At 32.2% G+C, this 17,674-nt stretch overlaps 4 protein-coding genes across 5 annotated transcripts in view; 3 read left to right on the forward strand and 1 right to left on the reverse strand.

The window, feature by feature from the left end:
* Positions 1 to 698: 698 nt before the first annotated feature.
* On the forward strand, positions 699 to 4,443 carry gabpalpha (GA repeat binding protein alpha homolog). 2 transcript variants are annotated; one of them, XM_026839622.1, is made up of 9 exons: positions 699 to 835; positions 1,151 to 1,311; positions 1,663 to 1,783; positions 1,885 to 1,994; positions 2,413 to 2,577; positions 2,729 to 2,785; positions 3,042 to 3,145; positions 3,318 to 3,546; positions 3,651 to 4,443. In XM_026839622.1, the coding sequence occupies exons 1-9, from the start codon at positions 769 to 771 to the stop codon at positions 3,840 to 3,842; spliced, it is 1,206 nt and encodes a 401-aa protein (XP_026695423.1). In that variant the 5' UTR covers positions 699 to 768; the 3' UTR covers positions 3,843 to 4,443.
* Positions 4,444 to 4,965: 522 nt separating this feature from the next.
* On the forward strand, positions 4,966 to 8,807 carry LOC100186760 (transmembrane protein 185A-like). The gene is made up of 7 exons (XM_002119732.5): positions 4,966 to 5,218; positions 5,700 to 5,876; positions 6,218 to 6,428; positions 6,815 to 6,984; positions 7,347 to 7,434; positions 7,689 to 7,812; positions 8,065 to 8,807. Exons 1-7 carry the CDS (start codon positions 5,181 to 5,183, stop codon positions 8,286 to 8,288), a joined length of 1,032 nt encoding a protein of 343 aa, XP_002119768.1. The 5' UTR covers positions 4,966 to 5,180; the 3' UTR covers positions 8,289 to 8,807.
* Positions 8,808 to 8,922: 115 nt separating this feature from the next.
* On the forward strand, positions 8,923 to 10,672 carry LOC101242368. The gene is made up of 4 exons (XM_004225677.4): positions 8,923 to 9,083; positions 9,177 to 9,236; positions 9,299 to 9,511; positions 10,206 to 10,672. The coding sequence occupies exons 1-4, from the start codon at positions 9,029 to 9,031 to the stop codon at positions 10,427 to 10,429; spliced, it is 552 nt and encodes a 183-aa protein (XP_004225725.1). The 5' UTR covers positions 8,923 to 9,028; the 3' UTR covers positions 10,430 to 10,672.
* A 2,711-nt stretch (positions 10,673 to 13,383) lies between these two features.
* LOC100178796 (dynein beta chain, ciliary) overlaps positions 13,384 to 17,674 on the reverse strand; it is a 41,775-nt gene continuing 37,484 nt past the window's right edge. The window contains exons 80-88 of the mRNA XM_018817536.2: positions 17,325 to 17,536; positions 16,969 to 17,073; positions 16,659 to 16,745; positions 16,333 to 16,452; positions 15,731 to 16,122; positions 15,364 to 15,513; positions 14,890 to 15,013; positions 14,316 to 14,469; positions 13,384 to 13,946 (exon numbers count right to left, since the gene is read on the reverse strand). Of these exons, the coding sequence (XP_018673081.1) occupies positions 13,723 to 13,946; positions 14,316 to 14,469; positions 14,890 to 15,013; positions 15,364 to 15,513; positions 15,731 to 16,122; positions 16,333 to 16,452; positions 16,659 to 16,745; positions 16,969 to 17,073; positions 17,325 to 17,536 (1,568 nt within the window). The 3' untranslated portion in view covers positions 13,384 to 13,722. The remainder of the gene's footprint in view (positions 13,947 to 14,315; positions 14,470 to 14,889; positions 15,014 to 15,363; positions 15,514 to 15,730; positions 16,123 to 16,332; positions 16,453 to 16,658; positions 16,746 to 16,968; positions 17,074 to 17,324; positions 17,537 to 17,674) is intronic.

A 17,674-nucleotide genomic window follows, 5' to 3' on the forward strand; every position in this document is an offset into this window, starting at 1 on the left:
TCAAACACAACCACCCACCTCCTCTTCATTGGAAGTGGAAACTGAGAGTCGAAAAAGAAAATTTTCATCTGATTCTTCTTTCAAATCTCCGACCAAAATACCTCCCAAACCAACCATAGATAGGTCGTTAAGTGTGTCTGAAGATGGACTTTCTGCGAAAAAAAAGAAAGAACTATCAGATTGTGAAGACAGATTAAAGATGCATCGTTTGGTAACTTCCTTCTCCGAGGAACAATTAAATCGTTATGAAATGTATCGTCGTTCTTCTTTCCCAAAAGCCTCAATTAAGCGATTCATGCAAACCGTAGCAGGATGCAGTGTGTCTCACAATGTTGTAATTGCAATATCTGGTGTTGCCAAAGTATTTGTTGGTGAAATTATGGAAAATGCGCTAGATGTTATGGAACAATTAGGTGAACAACCACCTGTAAAACCAAGGCATATAAGAGAAGCTGTGCGTAGATTACGAAGCAGCCAAACTGTCCCATTTTCTGTGCCACCTGACCCAACAATTTCATGATGATTATTGTGTGTGCAAGTATGCATTATGAAATTTTGTTATAGTTGCCATTGTATAATTCTTTATATTACCGCTAACCAAAATGTCTTATTGAATTAGACAGTGTATATTGTTTTGGATTAACTGGTATTGGCTCTAGCACAATCACGTTTTTAATACGTTTCATTGCTTGCAACAAAACAAGCACTAAATCTTGTTTTTTTTCAAGTTAGAGTTTAATAATTATTAAGACTGTTTTACCAAGAAATATGTCAACAAACAAAGACAACAGGCCTGATGGGAAAGAAAAAATAAGAAAACAGTCAAATCCTGAAGGTGAATTCCTTTTTGGTTACCAATTTTCTTAGGATTGTTTGTTTTGAAAGTTGTTATGTTATTTTTTTGTAGGCTGCCATGAAACAGTGATTATATAAAGATACCAAGTTCAATGCTTGATACTGATATGCGTATATGTCACGACCATTAGCCGACACTGCTCTCACCCAGTGGTCAGTAATGGGTTGCTGCAACATGGGTGTTGGATAACAGACTAACTCTGGCATAACTTCCATGTCCCATGGTGTGTCACGCACGCTGTAGAACCTCATACACAATGAAAAAAAAAATCTTCTAATATTTTAAAATTTTTAGAGGCGGTTATAGTTCAAAACATCGACATCAAAACTCCGATAAAAGTTCTTAAAGATGTCCTGAGTAGACGACTTCGTAAATCTGATCTAAGCAAGCACGATATTTATCTTCAAGACTTTTATCTCGACCCTGATCTGAGCTTGTTTGAACAAGGTGTAAAGGTATGTATGTTCATTGTATGTGCATTGTAGGAAACGTACTTGGTAGGGCAAAATTTAAACTTATATATTACATAGTGACAACTTATACTTATAATACCATAAACTATAGCTTTATACACCTCTTGCCCACTCATAAAGTGACAAAGCATGCAACTGTGTGAGTGATTGTATTTTTTCTGTATGACTGTACTATCTTTTCTCATTTCAAAATTGTATTCTAAAGAAGACACAAAAAGTTATTCTAAGGTATTTATTATTCCTAATTAATAATAAATTACACATGTCTGCTTTTTGAACTGCATTATAAAACTGTCTGTAATAGTAACAGAATTATATAAAATCTTATTCTAGATTCATGGATCTGTTGAACTTAGCATACAAGTTCAAAGCAGCAGCACCAACCCAAAGCTTATAATTGTTGAGATCGTTAAACCAATGCAAGATGTCAAACCTATGAAACTGGCTACCTCTGGTATGTTTCTTGTGTGTGTTTTCTAACTTTTTGGAAACTAGCTACCTCTAGTATGGTATCTTAGTTGAACTTATTGTGTATTTTTTAATGCATAAACATAGATAGGAAAAAGAGGAAATTCATCTTTCAAGATATACCTAAAGTGAGTCAACCAGAAAAAGTGGCTGAATTGGAAATCCCTGGAGATCCATTATTGTGGAATAAAACACAGGTATCATATTATTATACAGTATATCGTAAGTTGGGGAAAGATGGGACACTTTTTCGTTCCATTTTCTTATCCCATTTGATTGTAAACAAAAAACATTCAGAGAATTCTAAAACCGTAGCCTCACGACTACCTTAGATCTTGTTAATTCTTTAAAAAACGGTCAGGATATTTGGATATTATATGAAGTGTCCCATCTTCTATTCTGTATCCACATAACCTATTGATTTGTGTGAATTATACAGTCAGTTTAATAAAAAATATAAAAAATTTTTAACCATCTAGTAAAAAATCTTACCATTATTTTCTTTTTGTGGTACAATGTACAGAAAGCTTTTAGACTAATGGGCAGCTGCCTTTGGTAATCACTTTTATCTATGTAGAAATGATCAAACACAGAACTTGTACTTTTGTCTTTCAGGTATACCAGTGGATGGTGTGGGTCGCCAAAGAGTTTAATTTGGACACAAGCATTATCATGGACCCTGATTTAGATGGTATAGAACTTAACCGCATGTCACAGACTGAATTTGTTTCAACCTTTGCTTATGGGAATGTTCTCTGGTCACACCATGCACTGTTAAAGGTAATGAATCCGATATTTTTCTCAATGGCTGTAAAAGTGTCTGGTATTGGTATTTTGCACTGTATACATGCATGGAATATACACATGACATGATGACACTGAAAATAGTACTGTGCATACCAACATTAGTTATAAATATACTATTTTGCAGAAATTGGCTGAATCTGCTGTGAAAATTCAAGAAGGTAAAACCCAGTCTGATGCCGAGGTAAAAAAATATATACATCTAATTAATACCCTGTATAATAACAAATGAATGTTACCCATTTATATGGGTGTGGTAAGATTTGCCGCGTATGTAACTTGGTAGGTTGTTATATTTTTGTAAGTGTGGTAACAGCCTCGAGCCTGTAACCTTTGGGCTAACAGCAAGCGCACTGTGGCAAACTATCTATGCATCTATCTAGAATGTCTTCCTTAAATGCTGATATTATTATTAACCATCCCTATTGTTGTTATTTCAGTTGTCAGTCATCTCTTCTTCACCATCTGTTGCTTCAACTTACTACAAGCAGAAAGAACCGAGAAGGGATTACTCTGTTTTTGCCAAAAATCATTCAGTAACAAAGTATTATTTTGTATTTTCCTAATTTGTTCTAATTCTGGCAACTCACTGTGAGTTTCTTTATATTTCTAGAACTTAAATGGTTTTTACCCGTAAAGTGGTTTTTGGGAACTATTTTCATCTTTTTTCCGTATTAGGTTCTTGAACTGGCACATTACTGAATACTTTTGTACAGGACGACTTCAAATGGACAGACACAGTTGTGGCAATTTCTCCTTGAGTTACTAACAGATGCAGACAGCACAGACTGTATTATGTGGGTTGGTGATACAGGCGAGTTTAAACTGTTAGCACCAGAGATTGTTGCACAGAAATGGGGTTTAAGAAAAAACAAACCATCTATGAATTACGAGAAACTTTCTAGAGCTCTGCGTTACTATTATGATGGGGATATGATATCAAAGGTAAGGGTGTTTTAGTTCACTATTTTATTAACCAAACACAAAGTGAGAGCTCTAGTTACCTGCTATGTGTAATTTATTAAATTATTATAATGTATTATTTTTAGGTACCAGGGAAACGGTTTGTGTACAAATTTGTCTGCAACCTTAAGGAACTTGTGGGTTATAATGCTTCTGAATTGAACAAGTTAGTGACTGAGTGTGTGCAGCGCCGACAGTCTGAAGCTGCACGCAATGTAGATGAATACCTACGAGATCCAGATGGTGAAGTAACGCTTCTACTTGGTCCCACCACATGATAAGGGGAGACTCAAGTTACATACTGGGTGATCTGAAGTTTACAAAGTTACTTAGATACAAACCTGGAGAAAGTGGTGCTAAAAACCAACTTTATCATGTTGAACACTGTTGACTGTTCTGTTATTAACAATTGTGGGCAAGTATGTTTGCAAATTATGATTAAATCATGTGAATGGTTTCATGCAATGAGCCAAGGGATCTATTATTCTATCACATCATTTCATTGCGTCGCTATGTTATATTTTTAAATATTAAGACTTTTACATGTTTTCATATGCTGTTGTTTCATTTTTACATTAACGATTAACATTTTCTTTGTTTTTACACTATCTATCTTTGTTTTTGTTACAAATATAAAACTTTTGCTTTTTGGGGGGTTATGCGGCGCCTCTTTGTCAAGCGCCGTAGCACAGTTATGCGGCGCCTGTAACCCAGAGGTAATGGGTTCATGGCTTGCTGTTGCTACCATTGTGGGCGTATGTGTCCTTGGGCAATACACTTAACGGCAATTGCTCCAACCCAGTGTTCACTCGTGATTTGTCCAAATTATCAGCCATACTTGAAAAATTCCAAAAAAATAAAATTACACACGAAGTAAAATACTTGGTAACTGGTAAGCTGGCACGAATTGTATAAAACAGAACACCAGAGTTATAACGACTGTCGTTTTCCAGTCACGCGAGGATAAATTAAGTGTCATTTATTCTCTTATGTAAATAATAAGTTGGCATGCTAAATCGATTTCGAATGGAAAACTCGAAAGAGATATAAAAAAGGTTCAGGTTTATACCTTTCCCAATAATATTTAGCCTTAAAAGCACTAAAGCTTGAAATATCTACTTCCAAAATATGATATTAGTTTTCAATAATGTTTTTGAGCAGATAAAAGTGTCTCAATGCAAGATTTATCCCACTAAATGCGGCAAAAAAATTGCTTGGGAAAACGGGATCTGTAATCTTAGTTGCGCTGTTGGAATATACAAAAATACCATGATGACCTAGATTTTTACGATATTCATAATTTAAGATATTTAAAACGGTAATAAATAAATTCCTGTTTTACCAATTTGGTAATTATGCGTGGTATATGCTGGGCTCATGACCATTTAAAAAATAAGTTTGGAAGCGCAACCAAGAACAGAATATACTTTGGTAGATTGCAAATTTACATATGCATATGTAAAGGTCTGTACATACAACGGTAGGCTATTGTAAATGGCGTTTGGTATTATTATAGCTTATAGACCGTCTCAAACATCGGCAATTTAGTTTGTGGTGCATCAAGAATTGAATTAATATTCTTTACCTCCTGAGCTTATTTATACAATTTGGTTGTCATGGATCTGAAAGAATTCTTTAAAGACTTTAATGCCAGGTATAGACACTAGTCTAACATATATTGAGTAAAAAAGTCAACAAGCTTATTTTAAAGGGAACCCAACCGTGATGGCTATTGCATGTATAGTATTACCTTGCAGCACCATAGCATAGACTCTAACCATGGTTTTAAGGCTCTCACTGCTACCGTTGTGACTGTGTGTCCCTTGGGCTTGGGCAAGACACTTGGAGTAACCAGTGTTACTAATGGGTTGTCTAAATTGTCAGCCATACAACATGTAAAAAACAGACAAGTACCAACAAATTTACATACCTGGTACCGGTAAACTCGCAAGAGGTGTTTGAAACAAAACACTTATGCTATAACAACTGTCATTTGGCCACATGAGGATGAAGCAAGTTACATTGATTCATCCCTTTCTTTTTGGTCTCTTCACATAATTATGCTGTTATGAATTTACAAACATATATATATAAAAAAAATTTAAACTAGCATTTAACAAAACTCTATACAACAGCAAATTCATGTTCTTCGTATTTTTTCTTCCGCTATCTGTGCTCGTATCACTGAAGCTGAATGGCGACATTAATTGGTCGATGTGGGTGATATTTATCCCAATGTGGGGGCTAAACTTTCTCGTCATACTTGGCGCAATTGTTGGAAGCGTTGTGTGGTGCAGACATCCTGAATTTAGGTAACTTTTTAAGTGTTTTATAAAACTTACATACTGATTTTTCTCATACTCTGTTAAAATAAAGACTGACAGCACAGATGGTTTTGTTGTTTTAATTTGATTTGGTGTGAGTCTTTAAAGGGTATTTTGAATAATAGATTTAAAAAAGTCCGAAAACCTGTTTTATATACTCCTTATAATATCTATTATGCTTCGCACCAAAAGTTTGTTTAATTTACTTTTTGAACTGTTTGATTATTAATTAAAATATTGATGAAAATAATTTTTCAATAAAAAAATCATACTTATGCAACCGGCCAAATCATAAGTATAATAATATTTGTTTATTGTTTATTTTACAGAGCTGAGCGGGAAGGATTCGTGGACTACAAAGCAATGCTTATAGCAGTTGGAATGCATCTCCTGTTGCTAATGTTTGAATTACTCCTCTGTGATAATGTGGAGGGGGGTGGTCGTAACATGTGGATTCTTGTTTTCACCCCTCTGTTCTTTGCTGCCCCGGTGGCTATTGCTGCTTGTGTTTGGGGGTTTAAACATGATAGATCACTTGAGGTATCTATTAACGTATACATATATATTATATATATGTGTCATATATTGAATTATTTTGTAACATTCATATTGCCAGAGTAATATGTTTTTGTTCCCTATGTTAAAATCATTCTGTATTCCAAATAGTTTGGAATACCATTCACTATTTTGATATAGGTACAAATTAGAGTGTATTTTTGAACATCTAAATAGCCTACCCCACATATTGTAATGCTAATTTCTTGTTTATAAGCAAAGTATCACCCTTTTAGCCTTTTTTATATAATGTACCTATACTGATTTATAGTGTTTAAGTTTATACATGTAGACTATACCCTACCATTTGAAAAGGTGTTTATGTGCATGTATTTACATACCCTATTGTTTCACCTTGTTTATTTTTACAGTTAGAGGTTGTACTATCAACAAACGTGCTTCTTTTCATATTCATTGCACTCCGGTTGGATAACATAATATTATGGCCATGGACAACTGTGTTTATTCCCCTGTGGATTATCATGTGCTTGCCATGTATTGAAGTTATTTATTACTTCATATGGACACTCATTTTTTTAAGGTATGTACTAACTAACTACCAATAACACTAATAATGATCAAACTTCAGCCAAATAATAGCACCTAAATGGCATTAACAGTGTGCTGTCATTTGAAAACCTTACTACCATTCTACCATTCAATACCTTGCACCAGGCAGATTATTTTATACATAAATGATGTTTATAATTATGGCCGGTATAATCTATAAAGCACTTCAAATTTCCATTATAATTAATCTGAAAAATTACTGACATATTCTTTTACTTTCGCTGCCAGGCACAATGTTAAACCTTTCTTGCTGGATAGCAAAATGAAATTTTTTATACCAGATGACCTAAAAAAACATAGTTTAATCCGGTTGAAATATTTTTTCAATTCCAGATCAACCTTTCCTGAATCTGACCGTCGTTCCCACTTAGTGATGGCACTTACATGGCTGATGGTGGTTCTACCACTGCTTACTTTTCAGGTATCTACATGCATACCTTTCTTTTCTAAAATTTTTATTCTAGTACATATACTGTTAATTAAGGTAAATAGAATATAATATTGTTTTAAAATTGGGAACATACTTTGAATCAAATTTTTGTAATGTCTTTGGCAAACAACGTTTATGTGAAAATCAAGAATATGAATGCCAAGAACAACTATTTATTAAACAAACAAAGTCAAAATAAGCGTTTGATTTCATAATAGTTTTGTTTTAATGTTTTTCCATAATAGGTTCTGCTTGCCTATAGATTAGATGGAATAAACCAAAACTCGTGGATAACAATATTCATCCCACTTCACATAAGCATAGTGGCAATGCTGGTTGGGACGTTTTGCAGCAAGGGTGGAAACAAATGTAAGTTCTAACGAGTTCTTGGGGTTAATAATGGGTTTTAAATATTCAATTTTACAAGTAAATACATGGAATATTCCAATTTATTCAGCATGAACAGTTTTGTACATTGTCCAGTACAATGTATTTTCTATCCAATGTTTACCTACATGTTTCACTAATACCTGTTGCTATGTACATAACACCTACGCCATTGGACAATCAAAGTATACTGAATATAAAAACCAAATAAATGCAATATTCCAATGTGTTCAGGGTGGTTTGGTATCCGTATGGATTTTTGTCAATTCATGTTGGAAAGTTGTCCCTTTCTTCGCTTGTACGGGAACATCTCATACAAATTCCCACCTACTGAGGAGCCAGCACCACCTGTCAGCCAAGAGCCACGAGGATCTAAATACTCTCAAACTATTTATATACAAGGGTCTGCAAGGTATGACTGTGTAGTGCCAGTCGTGTCTATTGATACACCTGATTGAAAATGTGAGATTAAGTAACAAACTGTCTCAGTCGTACAGATGTTGCATGCCAGGCATGAAAATATTCCAACACGTTGTAGGTTCTAAAACTTGTTTGTTTGCTACATGTTTCCTTTTGTAGTACTTAGGACAAATATATTGTCAATTGCTATGATTAAAATGACAAAGTACTGATTAATATCAGATCATAAGTTGACCAACACTATTTTCTACTTTTAATTCTCAATGATTAATGTTTTGCTGCTTTGTGTATCAAAAATCATAAACGCATTGAATTTCAATTCACCCTGTTTTAAGACCACGTAATTTTGAAGACAATATACTTTAGTACACCAAGCTTTGAAAATTAAATACTCTCAAATATTAAAATTAAATACTCTTAAACTACTTAATAACAGTGCCAATGTATATTCATTGCTTAAGTCTATAAAATAATCATCGTTTTATTTTTGCATCCTGTTTGTCATTCTACCTAACCACTGTGAAAAACTTAACAATAAAATCTCGCTCACAAGATAGCATTTAAAGCGTTTCTGGCGATGTTCTGCTTGATAGACGAATCTTTTCCGGCCTTGTACCGGGAAATTTAAACAGTAAGCACAGCAGACGCATTCACATGTAGGAGAGGCCACATTGTATAGGGTTTGCGAGGAAGTTATTGCATTTCGGACTTTGTAAAGTAGCAGCTATCCAGTGTTAAGTTATAAGAACTGCGTGATTCGATACATGAGAGTGTCAAAATGGGTGGTTTTGGAGAAACAATGTCAAAAATTACAGCTTGTATTTGCGCACCAGGTGAGTTGAGTTATATATTTTATATATATAGTAACCAGAGTAATTTTAGCTTACCACAATGACAGTTTTAATCACATCAACAACGTTTTTCAGTGTTCTGTGTTGTCGGTTGCATTATGTTCATGGTTTTGCCGATTGCAATGGTGGTTATAGGTAAGTGTATTGCTCAAATACACGTACTTTACATTTCTTTTAACGTATGATTTATTTCACAGGAGCAATACACTTTCACGACTGTCCTATTCAGCACTACATACCTATATGGCTTATAGTGGCGGGATCGCTGGCATTCCTTACAGGCGGCAGTAACTGTGGTCTAAGTTATGTAAGACGCAGAAAGAATGAAGAAAGCGGCAGCGGTGGAAGAACAATTATTAATGTCTGTGGCGGCATTGTAGCAGTGTTCAATCTGACTTGGTTCATTTTAGGTGAGGGCCGCTATGAATCTTTGTATCTTGTTTATACTATATAGTAGGGTGCGGGAAGATGGAACACACTTAGCACATGATATTCAAATATCCTGATCGTGTTTTAAACAAATAACAACGGTCTATAGTGGTCGTGGGTATACGGTTTTAGATTTTTTTGTTTACTACCAATTAGAACGAGAAAAACGAAAGAAAGATGTCGCATATTTCCCCTTCCCACTATATGTTACCTGCCAGCAGTAGCTTTGATTATCCGTTGCGCTACGAATTTAATCACCATTGCCAACGTAGTGCACCAAAAAGATTTGGCAAGGCTATACAACAAAACTTAAATCGTGGGAAAATTATTCCACGCCAATCGACATGTTGTATGCTTGAATATCCAAACCAATAACTTCTGTAGCGGCAGGAAATGACTGTCATTGTCAAAGCAAATGGATTCGTGAATATCGTCCATTACTTTATATTGCGTTATAGTACAGTAGGGTGGGAAAAGATGGGACACCTTTTCATTTTGTTTTCTCGCCTCATTCGGTAGTAAACAAAAACACTTAAAAAATTAAAAAAAAACGTATTCTTACTACTACCATGGGCCGTTGTTAATTGTTTTGAACACGATTAAGATATTTGGGAGGTATGTGCCAATGGTATTCCATCTTACCCCACAGAAGTAAATTATAAAACTTTTTGGCAGGAAATGTCTGGGTGTTCTCTATTTATCCTCCGAATACTGAAACTGATATCTACAAAGCAGGGCATATCGAAGAAGAGCCGTATTGCAATTATATAGTATATTACTTTGCCTACTGGATTATAATTGTATCCTACGTATTGCTGGGAATAGTCCTTTTGTTTTTATTCTTATCGTTTATTGCTTCTGGTTGTAAATCGATAATAATGAATTACGAGGAAGTTTGAACATTTCTCTATAATGGTGCCGCATCGGTATGAAAAGTTCTGTACATTGTCTGATACAACGTAACTTCTGTCCCACGTTCTTCCTATGTTACCTAATATCTGTTGCTATGTACATACGACATACAGATAATCAAAGTATAAAACCAATGTGCAATATGTAATATGTCCATGTGCAATTTATTTTTGTTGTATATATGACATTAATTGAAAATAAAATTATACGATTTCAATCAGAATTTAATTTATAATCTAAGCCTTATTCTTTTGGTGAAGACACAAGACGACAATAATAGTAACGAAAGATAATTGGCGACATTTTATTAAAAATAAAATAATTTATTCGCCGATAACACTTAAATGTCTGTCGCATATGATACCGATATCATGTGTTATTTGCACCCAGACGAGAGCCAAGAAATGTGATTCCGGTACAACGCACGATATTGGTGGTATGCATAACACACGCATGATGGTACAGTCATAATGTAATGCATAAACAGACTAAAAAATGCACTCCCGTTTGTAGGGCCTTAAAAGAACCTTCAAAAATTCGTTAGACTTTGGTAAGAGACTTGTAAAACAATTTTGTGAAAGACTTTTTTAAAAGATTTTTGTAAAACACTTTTGTAAAATAACTCTGAAAAAGACCTTGTAAAATAGTTTTGTAAAATAGTTTTGAAAAATAGTTTTGTAAAATAATTTTGTAAAACACTTTTGTAAAAGTGTATTGTAAAAGGCTAAAATTGTTAAAGAAGATTTCGTAAGATAATTTTGTAAAATACGTTTAAAAAAGACCTTAAAATAGTTTTGTAAAATACTTCGGAAAAAAACTTTTGTAAAATACTTTTGTAAAACACTTTTTTTTTAAATAAAAATATTTTTTTGTAATTTATTAAAAAACCCCCCTTTTGTAAAAGACTATTGTCAAATACTTTAAACCTGTAAAATACTTTTGTAAAATACTTTTTTTTAAACATATTGTGAAAGACTTTTGTAAAACACTTTTGTAAAAGACTATTGTAAAATACTTTGTAAAAAAAATTTCTACAACACTTTTGTCAAATATTTTTATAAAAAAAGGTTTAAAAAATAATTTTGTAAAAGACTTTTGAAAATATTTTGTAAAAGTGTTTTGTAAAAGACTATTGTAAAGGAATTTTGTAAAAAAAATTGTAAAATACTTTAGTAAAATACTTTTGTAAAATAGGTTTGTAAAATAGGTTTGTAAAATACTTTTGAAAAAGATTTTTGTAAAATATTTTTGTTAAATATTTTTGTAAAATATTTTTGTAAAATATTTTTTTTAAATATTTTTGTAAAATATATTTGTAAAATACTTTTGTAAATAACTTTTGTGAAATACATTTGAAAAATACCTTGTAAAATAGTTTTGAAAAGTTGTTTTGAAAAATAGTTTTGAAAAATACTTTTTAAAAATACTTTTGTGAAACACTTTTTTAAAAAAACTTTTGTAAAGTACTTTTTTAAACGACTTATGAAAAATAATTTTGTTTTTTGAAAAATACAAATTTTTTCTTGTAAAATAGTTTTGTAATATACTTTTGAAAAACACTTTCGTAAAATATTTTTTAAAAGACTTTTGTCAAATACCTTTGTCAAATATTTTTATAAAAAAAGGTTTAAAAAATAATTTTGTAAAAGACTTTTGTAAATTATTTTGTAAAAGAATTTTGAAAAATATTTTGTAAAATACTTTTGTAAAACACTTTTGTAAAAGTATATATTTTTGTAAACTACTTTAGTAACAGACTTTTGAAAAATATTTTGTAAAAACATTTTTGTAAAAGTGTTTTGTAAAAGACTATAGTAAAGGACTTTTGAAAAAAAAATTGTAAAATACTTTAGTAAAATACTTTTGTAAAATAGGTTTGTAAAATACTTTTGAAAAGGATTTTTGTAAAACTAATTTTGTAAAAAAAATTTGTAAAATACTTTAGTAAAATACTTTTGTAAAATAGGTTTGTAAAATACTTTTGAAAAAGATTTTTGTTAAATATATTTTTATGTAATATATTTTTGTAAAATACTTTTGTAAAATACTTTTGAAAAAGACCTTGTAAAATAGTTTTGTAAAAATAATTTTGTAAAACCCTTTTTTAAAGGTGTTTAGTAAAATACTTTGTAAAGACTTTTGTAAAATATTTTTGTAAAAGACTTCTGTAAAATACTTTGTAAATAAATTTTGTAAAATACATTTAAAAAATATTTTTTTAAAATACATTTGTAAAAAACTTTTGTAAAACACCTTTGTAAAATACTTTTGTAAAAGGCTATTGTTAAATGCCTTGTTAAAATAAATTTTGTAAAATACATTTGTTAAATATTTTTAAAAAGCCGTTTAAAAAATTATTTTGTAAAAGATCTTTGAAAAATATTTTGTAAAAGAATTTTGTAAAGGACTATTGTCAAATACTTTAATTTTTTAAAATATTTAAAAAAATATTTTTGTGTAAGACTTTTGTAAAATACTTTTGAAAAATGTTTTTGTAAAATACTTATGTAAAATACTATTGAAAAAAATTTTTGTAAAATACTTTTGAAAAAGATTTTTGTAAAGGTGTTTTGTAAAAGACTATTAAAGAATTTTGTAAAAAAAAGGGAAATTTTGTAAAAAAAATTGTAAAATATTGTAAAAGTGTTTTGTAAAAGGCCAAACTTTTGTAAAATACTTTTTTAAGCGTTCAGTAAATTATTTTTGTAAAATACTCTTGTAAAAGACTTTTGAAAAATATTTCGGTAAATACTTCTGTAAAATACTTTTGTTAACGATTTTTGTAAAGTAATTTTGTACAATACTTGTTTAAAATACTTTTATAAAAGACTTTTCTAAAAACCTTTTGTAAAATGTTTAAAAAAGGAAAATAATGTTTTAAAAGACTTTTTGTAAAAGTGCTTTGTACAGGATTTTTATAAAAAACACTTTTGTAACACAATTCCGAGGTATTTGAGTGTGATTTATTTCATGCAATGTGCAAATCAATGTATAATAAGTAAAATACAATTCTAATAAAAACAGTTACAATTGCTTCAGTTTAACGCACAGTATAATTAATAATGCAGCAAAAATGATACGAAAATTAGTAAAAATAACAATTCTACTTAAAAATTAAATCATAATTTTCAACTACTTGATTTGTTGGAAGTTTCTGTTGCAAACAGTGGGGCTACTAAAAAGTAAAATAACAAATGAAAACTAAATTATTAAAATTTCACATTGTTAAAAGTTTCTGTTGCAAACAGCGAGGCTAAAATATATCTCGAGACAACAATGTTCAAACACTGAGTAAAAGGGCCACCCCAGCTAAGATCCACTTAGAGCGATTTTCCTTAGATTTCAAATTGAAAGTCCAAATAAAAGTTGGACCCCTCTCTCTGGTTCGGTAGAGAGGACATTCGTAAATATTCTTCGTTTCTTGCCGATCAACTGGAATAGCTTTGACGAACACAACCGGAACTGGTGCTGTTAGTTCTTTAAGTCGAGCTTCGGCCAGAAAGCCTAGTTTGTAGAAATAATGATAAGTAATTGAAATAAATTAGGGTTTTATGTTATGAGTGTTTTAACAAAAGATCCCATGGAATTTCATTTGATTACGTCTTGTTCTAATTTACATTGGTTATGCACTACTCTGCAGCAAGGTTGGTGTTGGATAATCATCTTTACACCCAGGGTGGCAAAACATTGACATACCCATTGGTAAAAGTCATGTGTTTGGAGGTTTATTGGTGATAATTGGCTGCCTTTATTTTTAGTTACATGTTGTTATAGGATTTAAAGTCGGGCTTATATGTTGAGTTTTCAATTTGTACTTCTACGAAAATACTTTATTTTGTTGTAAAAAGGTAAAATTGGGAGAAAACTTTTCACCTGTTTGCGTGTCCCACTTTGCTCCTTCCAAAAACAACCCATGTACATATGCACCCTCACGTGGTGGGTGACTGAAGTCATCTTTTGATTTCTTTGTGACGTCAACAGATAGCACCATCTTGTCAAGTGGCCACTCATTCTTACGAGCCATGCTCTGTGAATAATAAAATTAAATATCAATGAAATTAAAATTTTCAAATTAAAACTGTGTGTGATATAAGGGTCTTGTCGTGGTTTTAAAAAAATAAAATTTTTACTAATTTGCTGTATGAATTTTTACTGCAAAATCTGAAATTTAATGGCTTAACCCAACAAGTTTTATGGGCCAACTCTGATCTACAACCAAATTTCCTAGCACACTGTTATAGAATCTCAACACTTAGAATAGAACCCAAATATTTTTTTAATATGGTTTTGCGTAAAAAGTGAATCAAGAAATATAACTAAAAAGACCAACAACTACAGAGCTGCTTATTGGATTTTTCATACGAAAGCATAAATGGTATGAAATAAATCCTTCATGTTACAAGTTCAAACCGGGCTAAATAACTGACATTCATAAAAACACAATTACCTGCATCACTGCAGTAAGGAATGACTGTGGGTTGAAGAGGCCACCCAGCCACACTACAGCAGGCAGAATGAGATCATGTGTCCATGTATCCAACTCCCTACACCTAACCAACACATCTGAGTACCTGTAATAAATTTTGTACAGATTTTATGTTGAAATATATTTGTGTTGGTTTTGCAAAGAGATTTTGCTAATTATTATGGGCTTATCTTGCTATGGGGATTATCCATTTTTGGATTGTGTAACACTGAAAACAATATGGAATTATTCATTTTTAGATTGTGTAACACTGAAAACAATATGGTATTATCCATTTTTGGATTGTGTAACACTGAAAACAATATGGAATTATTCATTTTTAGATTGTGTAACACTAAAAACAATATGGTATTATCCATTTTTGGATTGTGTAACACTTAAAAAAACTTTGCACAAATACACGAATCGTTAAAACTATATTACAAATAAACTTACCACAAACCAAGTGAGTAAAGAGACGGGTAAGATATCTTAGACCATGATGTTGGAACTTTATCAAGAAATAAAGCGTTTTGTATTTGTTCCATCTCTGCACTGATCGTAAGTTCTCCTTTTAAGCCAAGGTCAAGTTCTTTTAGTGACCGCCTGAAAAGGGTATGATATATAGGTTATTTATTAGTAAAGCAACTAAATTAATTAGGTAAGGGTGGTGTTGATGTAGTTGGACAATTTGAACTGAACAAAATGACAGATCGTTAATGTTGAACATAAATCTTCTTGAGTAAAATTTTCATACTGCAGCTTTAAAGTGGCAAAACATATATTTCAAAATTTATTAAAAAATTGTTAAGTCTGTTCACACCTGATCTCTCGAATGAGGTTGTTCATTCGTTCACACTCTTGGAAGCAGACAAGGATATATGGAGTCCTCTCTAGTGTTTTAGCTGTGATCTCAGCCATAGCAAACTCTTCTGGAAGTTTTTCCAAAATGTCGTCCAACGAGGACTTCACCATTTCTTCCATGCTTGACCCTCTATCTCCACCATGTGACCCCTCCCGAGGCTGCAGTTCCAGCACGGTCCGGAAGAGATGATCCGAAGTCACGGTGAGGATGCCAACTTCAGCATTGGGATGCAAGCCATAGAGGACAGGACTCTCAGGCGGTAACATCTCATCCACATATTGGTGATATCCCTTGTAATGCAGGTTTGGTGGAACAGGAAATCCTGGGCTCAAGAATAACTCTGAATCCAACTGTGTAAAAATTGTAATTTTTACCAAAACTATTATTTGATATAGGGTAAAACAATATCACATAATATATTTCAAGAAACAAATCTGAGAAAATATATTAAATAATTTTTTAATTAATGATTTTCTTAATTTTTAAATTATTTTTACTGATTTCTACATGGATTCCCAAATCAGAAAGTTGTTTAAATACATTGTGATATTATCATTTACTTGTTCTTGGTCCATGTACACTTCAAGGTAAGTTTTGCAAAGTCTTCTATCCCAATCATCAGTGATGTGACCTCCATACATTATCTCACCAAACAAGTAACGCAGATCTGTCCATGGAACCTGAACCAGATTGGAAATAAATAACAACAGAAAGTAGCATTCATCAAAGTGTACGATGCAAAATTGTTGAAAGCAAGAAAATTTAATTCAAAAAGTAACTGTAATGGATGTTAAAAGTTGAGATTTTGACTAAATGTAACTGTCAGGTACGTCAAAAAACTTAAATTATTTATTAAGCCCCCCAAAAATTGTGTTTTTAATCTTACCTTAGGATTGACTTCAAGATAGTTGTAAAGCACGTTGACTGAGATGGTGAGATCTCCAGTGTTGAAAGGATATGAACGATTCCAACCCTGAAAAGGAAGACAGATTGTGAATGATACAGAGCAGCCAAGTCAATAAAATAAATCAAATTAAACAAATCTTAAAATAAAAATTTACGTTTAAAAAAATAAACTTAAAAAAAATCAGTTTTAGTCTAAAAACTAAAAATATATTAAATACATTTGGGACAGAAATATCAACCCTGATTTTGTAAGGGATGTCATTTTTGTGAAACACAGGCCATCTTCTTACCTGAGGTCCAAACTTTCTTCTTTCAGCAACAGCCGAGTGAAAGTAACATAATGAGAACAAGATGGACTTGAACTCACTTTCTCTAACGCACATCTCAAGTGTGTCCTAGTAAGTAAAATAAAACTAGATAATTGCACCCCCCAAAAAAAATACTTTAGTGTACTGTGAACGAGTTGCACAACATATGCAAGTGAGCTGCAATGCATTCCAAAAAATTTACTGCGTTTAACACCCATTTTGAAGAAATTGCTCATTTTCCGTAAATATTTTAATAGTAGCCGCAGGATAAATTGCCAAGAAAACAGTTGTAGCTGAAAAGAGCTGGAAAGCATTAGTATAGCAGGCAATGCACACACCTGGGTAAAATTATCCAAAGCAGAATGTAAGTTCGCAAGCATTCCCGTGGGTGGTTCGTTTGTTATTTTGATGGCATTTTCAAGTATTCCTTGTGGTATGACATGCATGTCAGGTGTTGGGGGTGGTTCTGCACTGATGAACACTCTGTAGTCGGGGTGAGCTGTTTCTGCATTTGTCTCCATTAAATGGTCAAGCCGCGGAAGCCATTTTGCTGCACAGAAAGTAAGATTTGATGAGCTGTCGTAATTTTTTTGTGTTTTTTTAGCTGTTTCTTCTCTAAAAATAGTTTTTTTTTTTTAAATTTAAAGCTCCTCCCTCTAATGCACTGGGCAAAATAAGCGTTCAGAGA

This window comes from Ciona intestinalis, chromosome 2, assembly GCF_000224145.3.
Source record: "Ciona intestinalis chromosome 2, KH, whole genome shotgun sequence".
NCBI classification, from domain to species: Eukaryota; Metazoa; Chordata; class Ascidiacea; order Phlebobranchia; family Cionidae; genus Ciona; species Ciona intestinalis.

Coding starts and splice junctions, on each gene's coding strand:
- gabpalpha (XM_026839622.1), top strand. CDS start 769: ATGTCAACAAACAAAGACAACAGGCCTGATGGGAAAGAAAAAATAAGA. Junction 1,995..2,412: donor TATTGTGGAATAAAACACAG/GTATCATATTAT, acceptor TTTGTCTTTCAG/GTATACCAGTGGATGGTGTG. Junction 3,547..3,650: donor ATGGGGATATGATATCAAAG/GTAAGGGTGTTT, acceptor TATTATTTTTAG/GTACCAGGGAAACGGTTTGT.
- LOC100186760 (XM_002119732.5), top strand. CDS start 5,181: ATGGATCTGAAAGAATTCTTTAAAGACTTTAATGCCAG. Junction 6,429..6,814: donor AACATGATAGATCACTTGAG/GTATCTATTAAC, acceptor TTATTTTTACAG/TTAGAGGTTGTACTATCAAC. Junction 7,435..7,688: donor TACCACTGCTTACTTTTCAG/GTATCTACATGC, acceptor TTTCCATAATAG/GTTCTGCTTGCCTATAGATT.
- LOC101242368 (XM_004225677.4), top strand. CDS start 9,029: ATGGGTGGTTTTGGAGAAACAATGTCAAAAATTACAGCTTGTATTTGC. Junction 9,237..9,298: donor GATTGCAATGGTGGTTATAG/GTAAGTGTATTG, acceptor TTTATTTCACAG/GAGCAATACACTTTCACGAC. Junction 9,512..10,205: donor TCTGACTTGGTTCATTTTAG/GTGAGGGCCGCT, acceptor ACTTTTTGGCAG/GAAATGTCTGGGTGTTCTCT.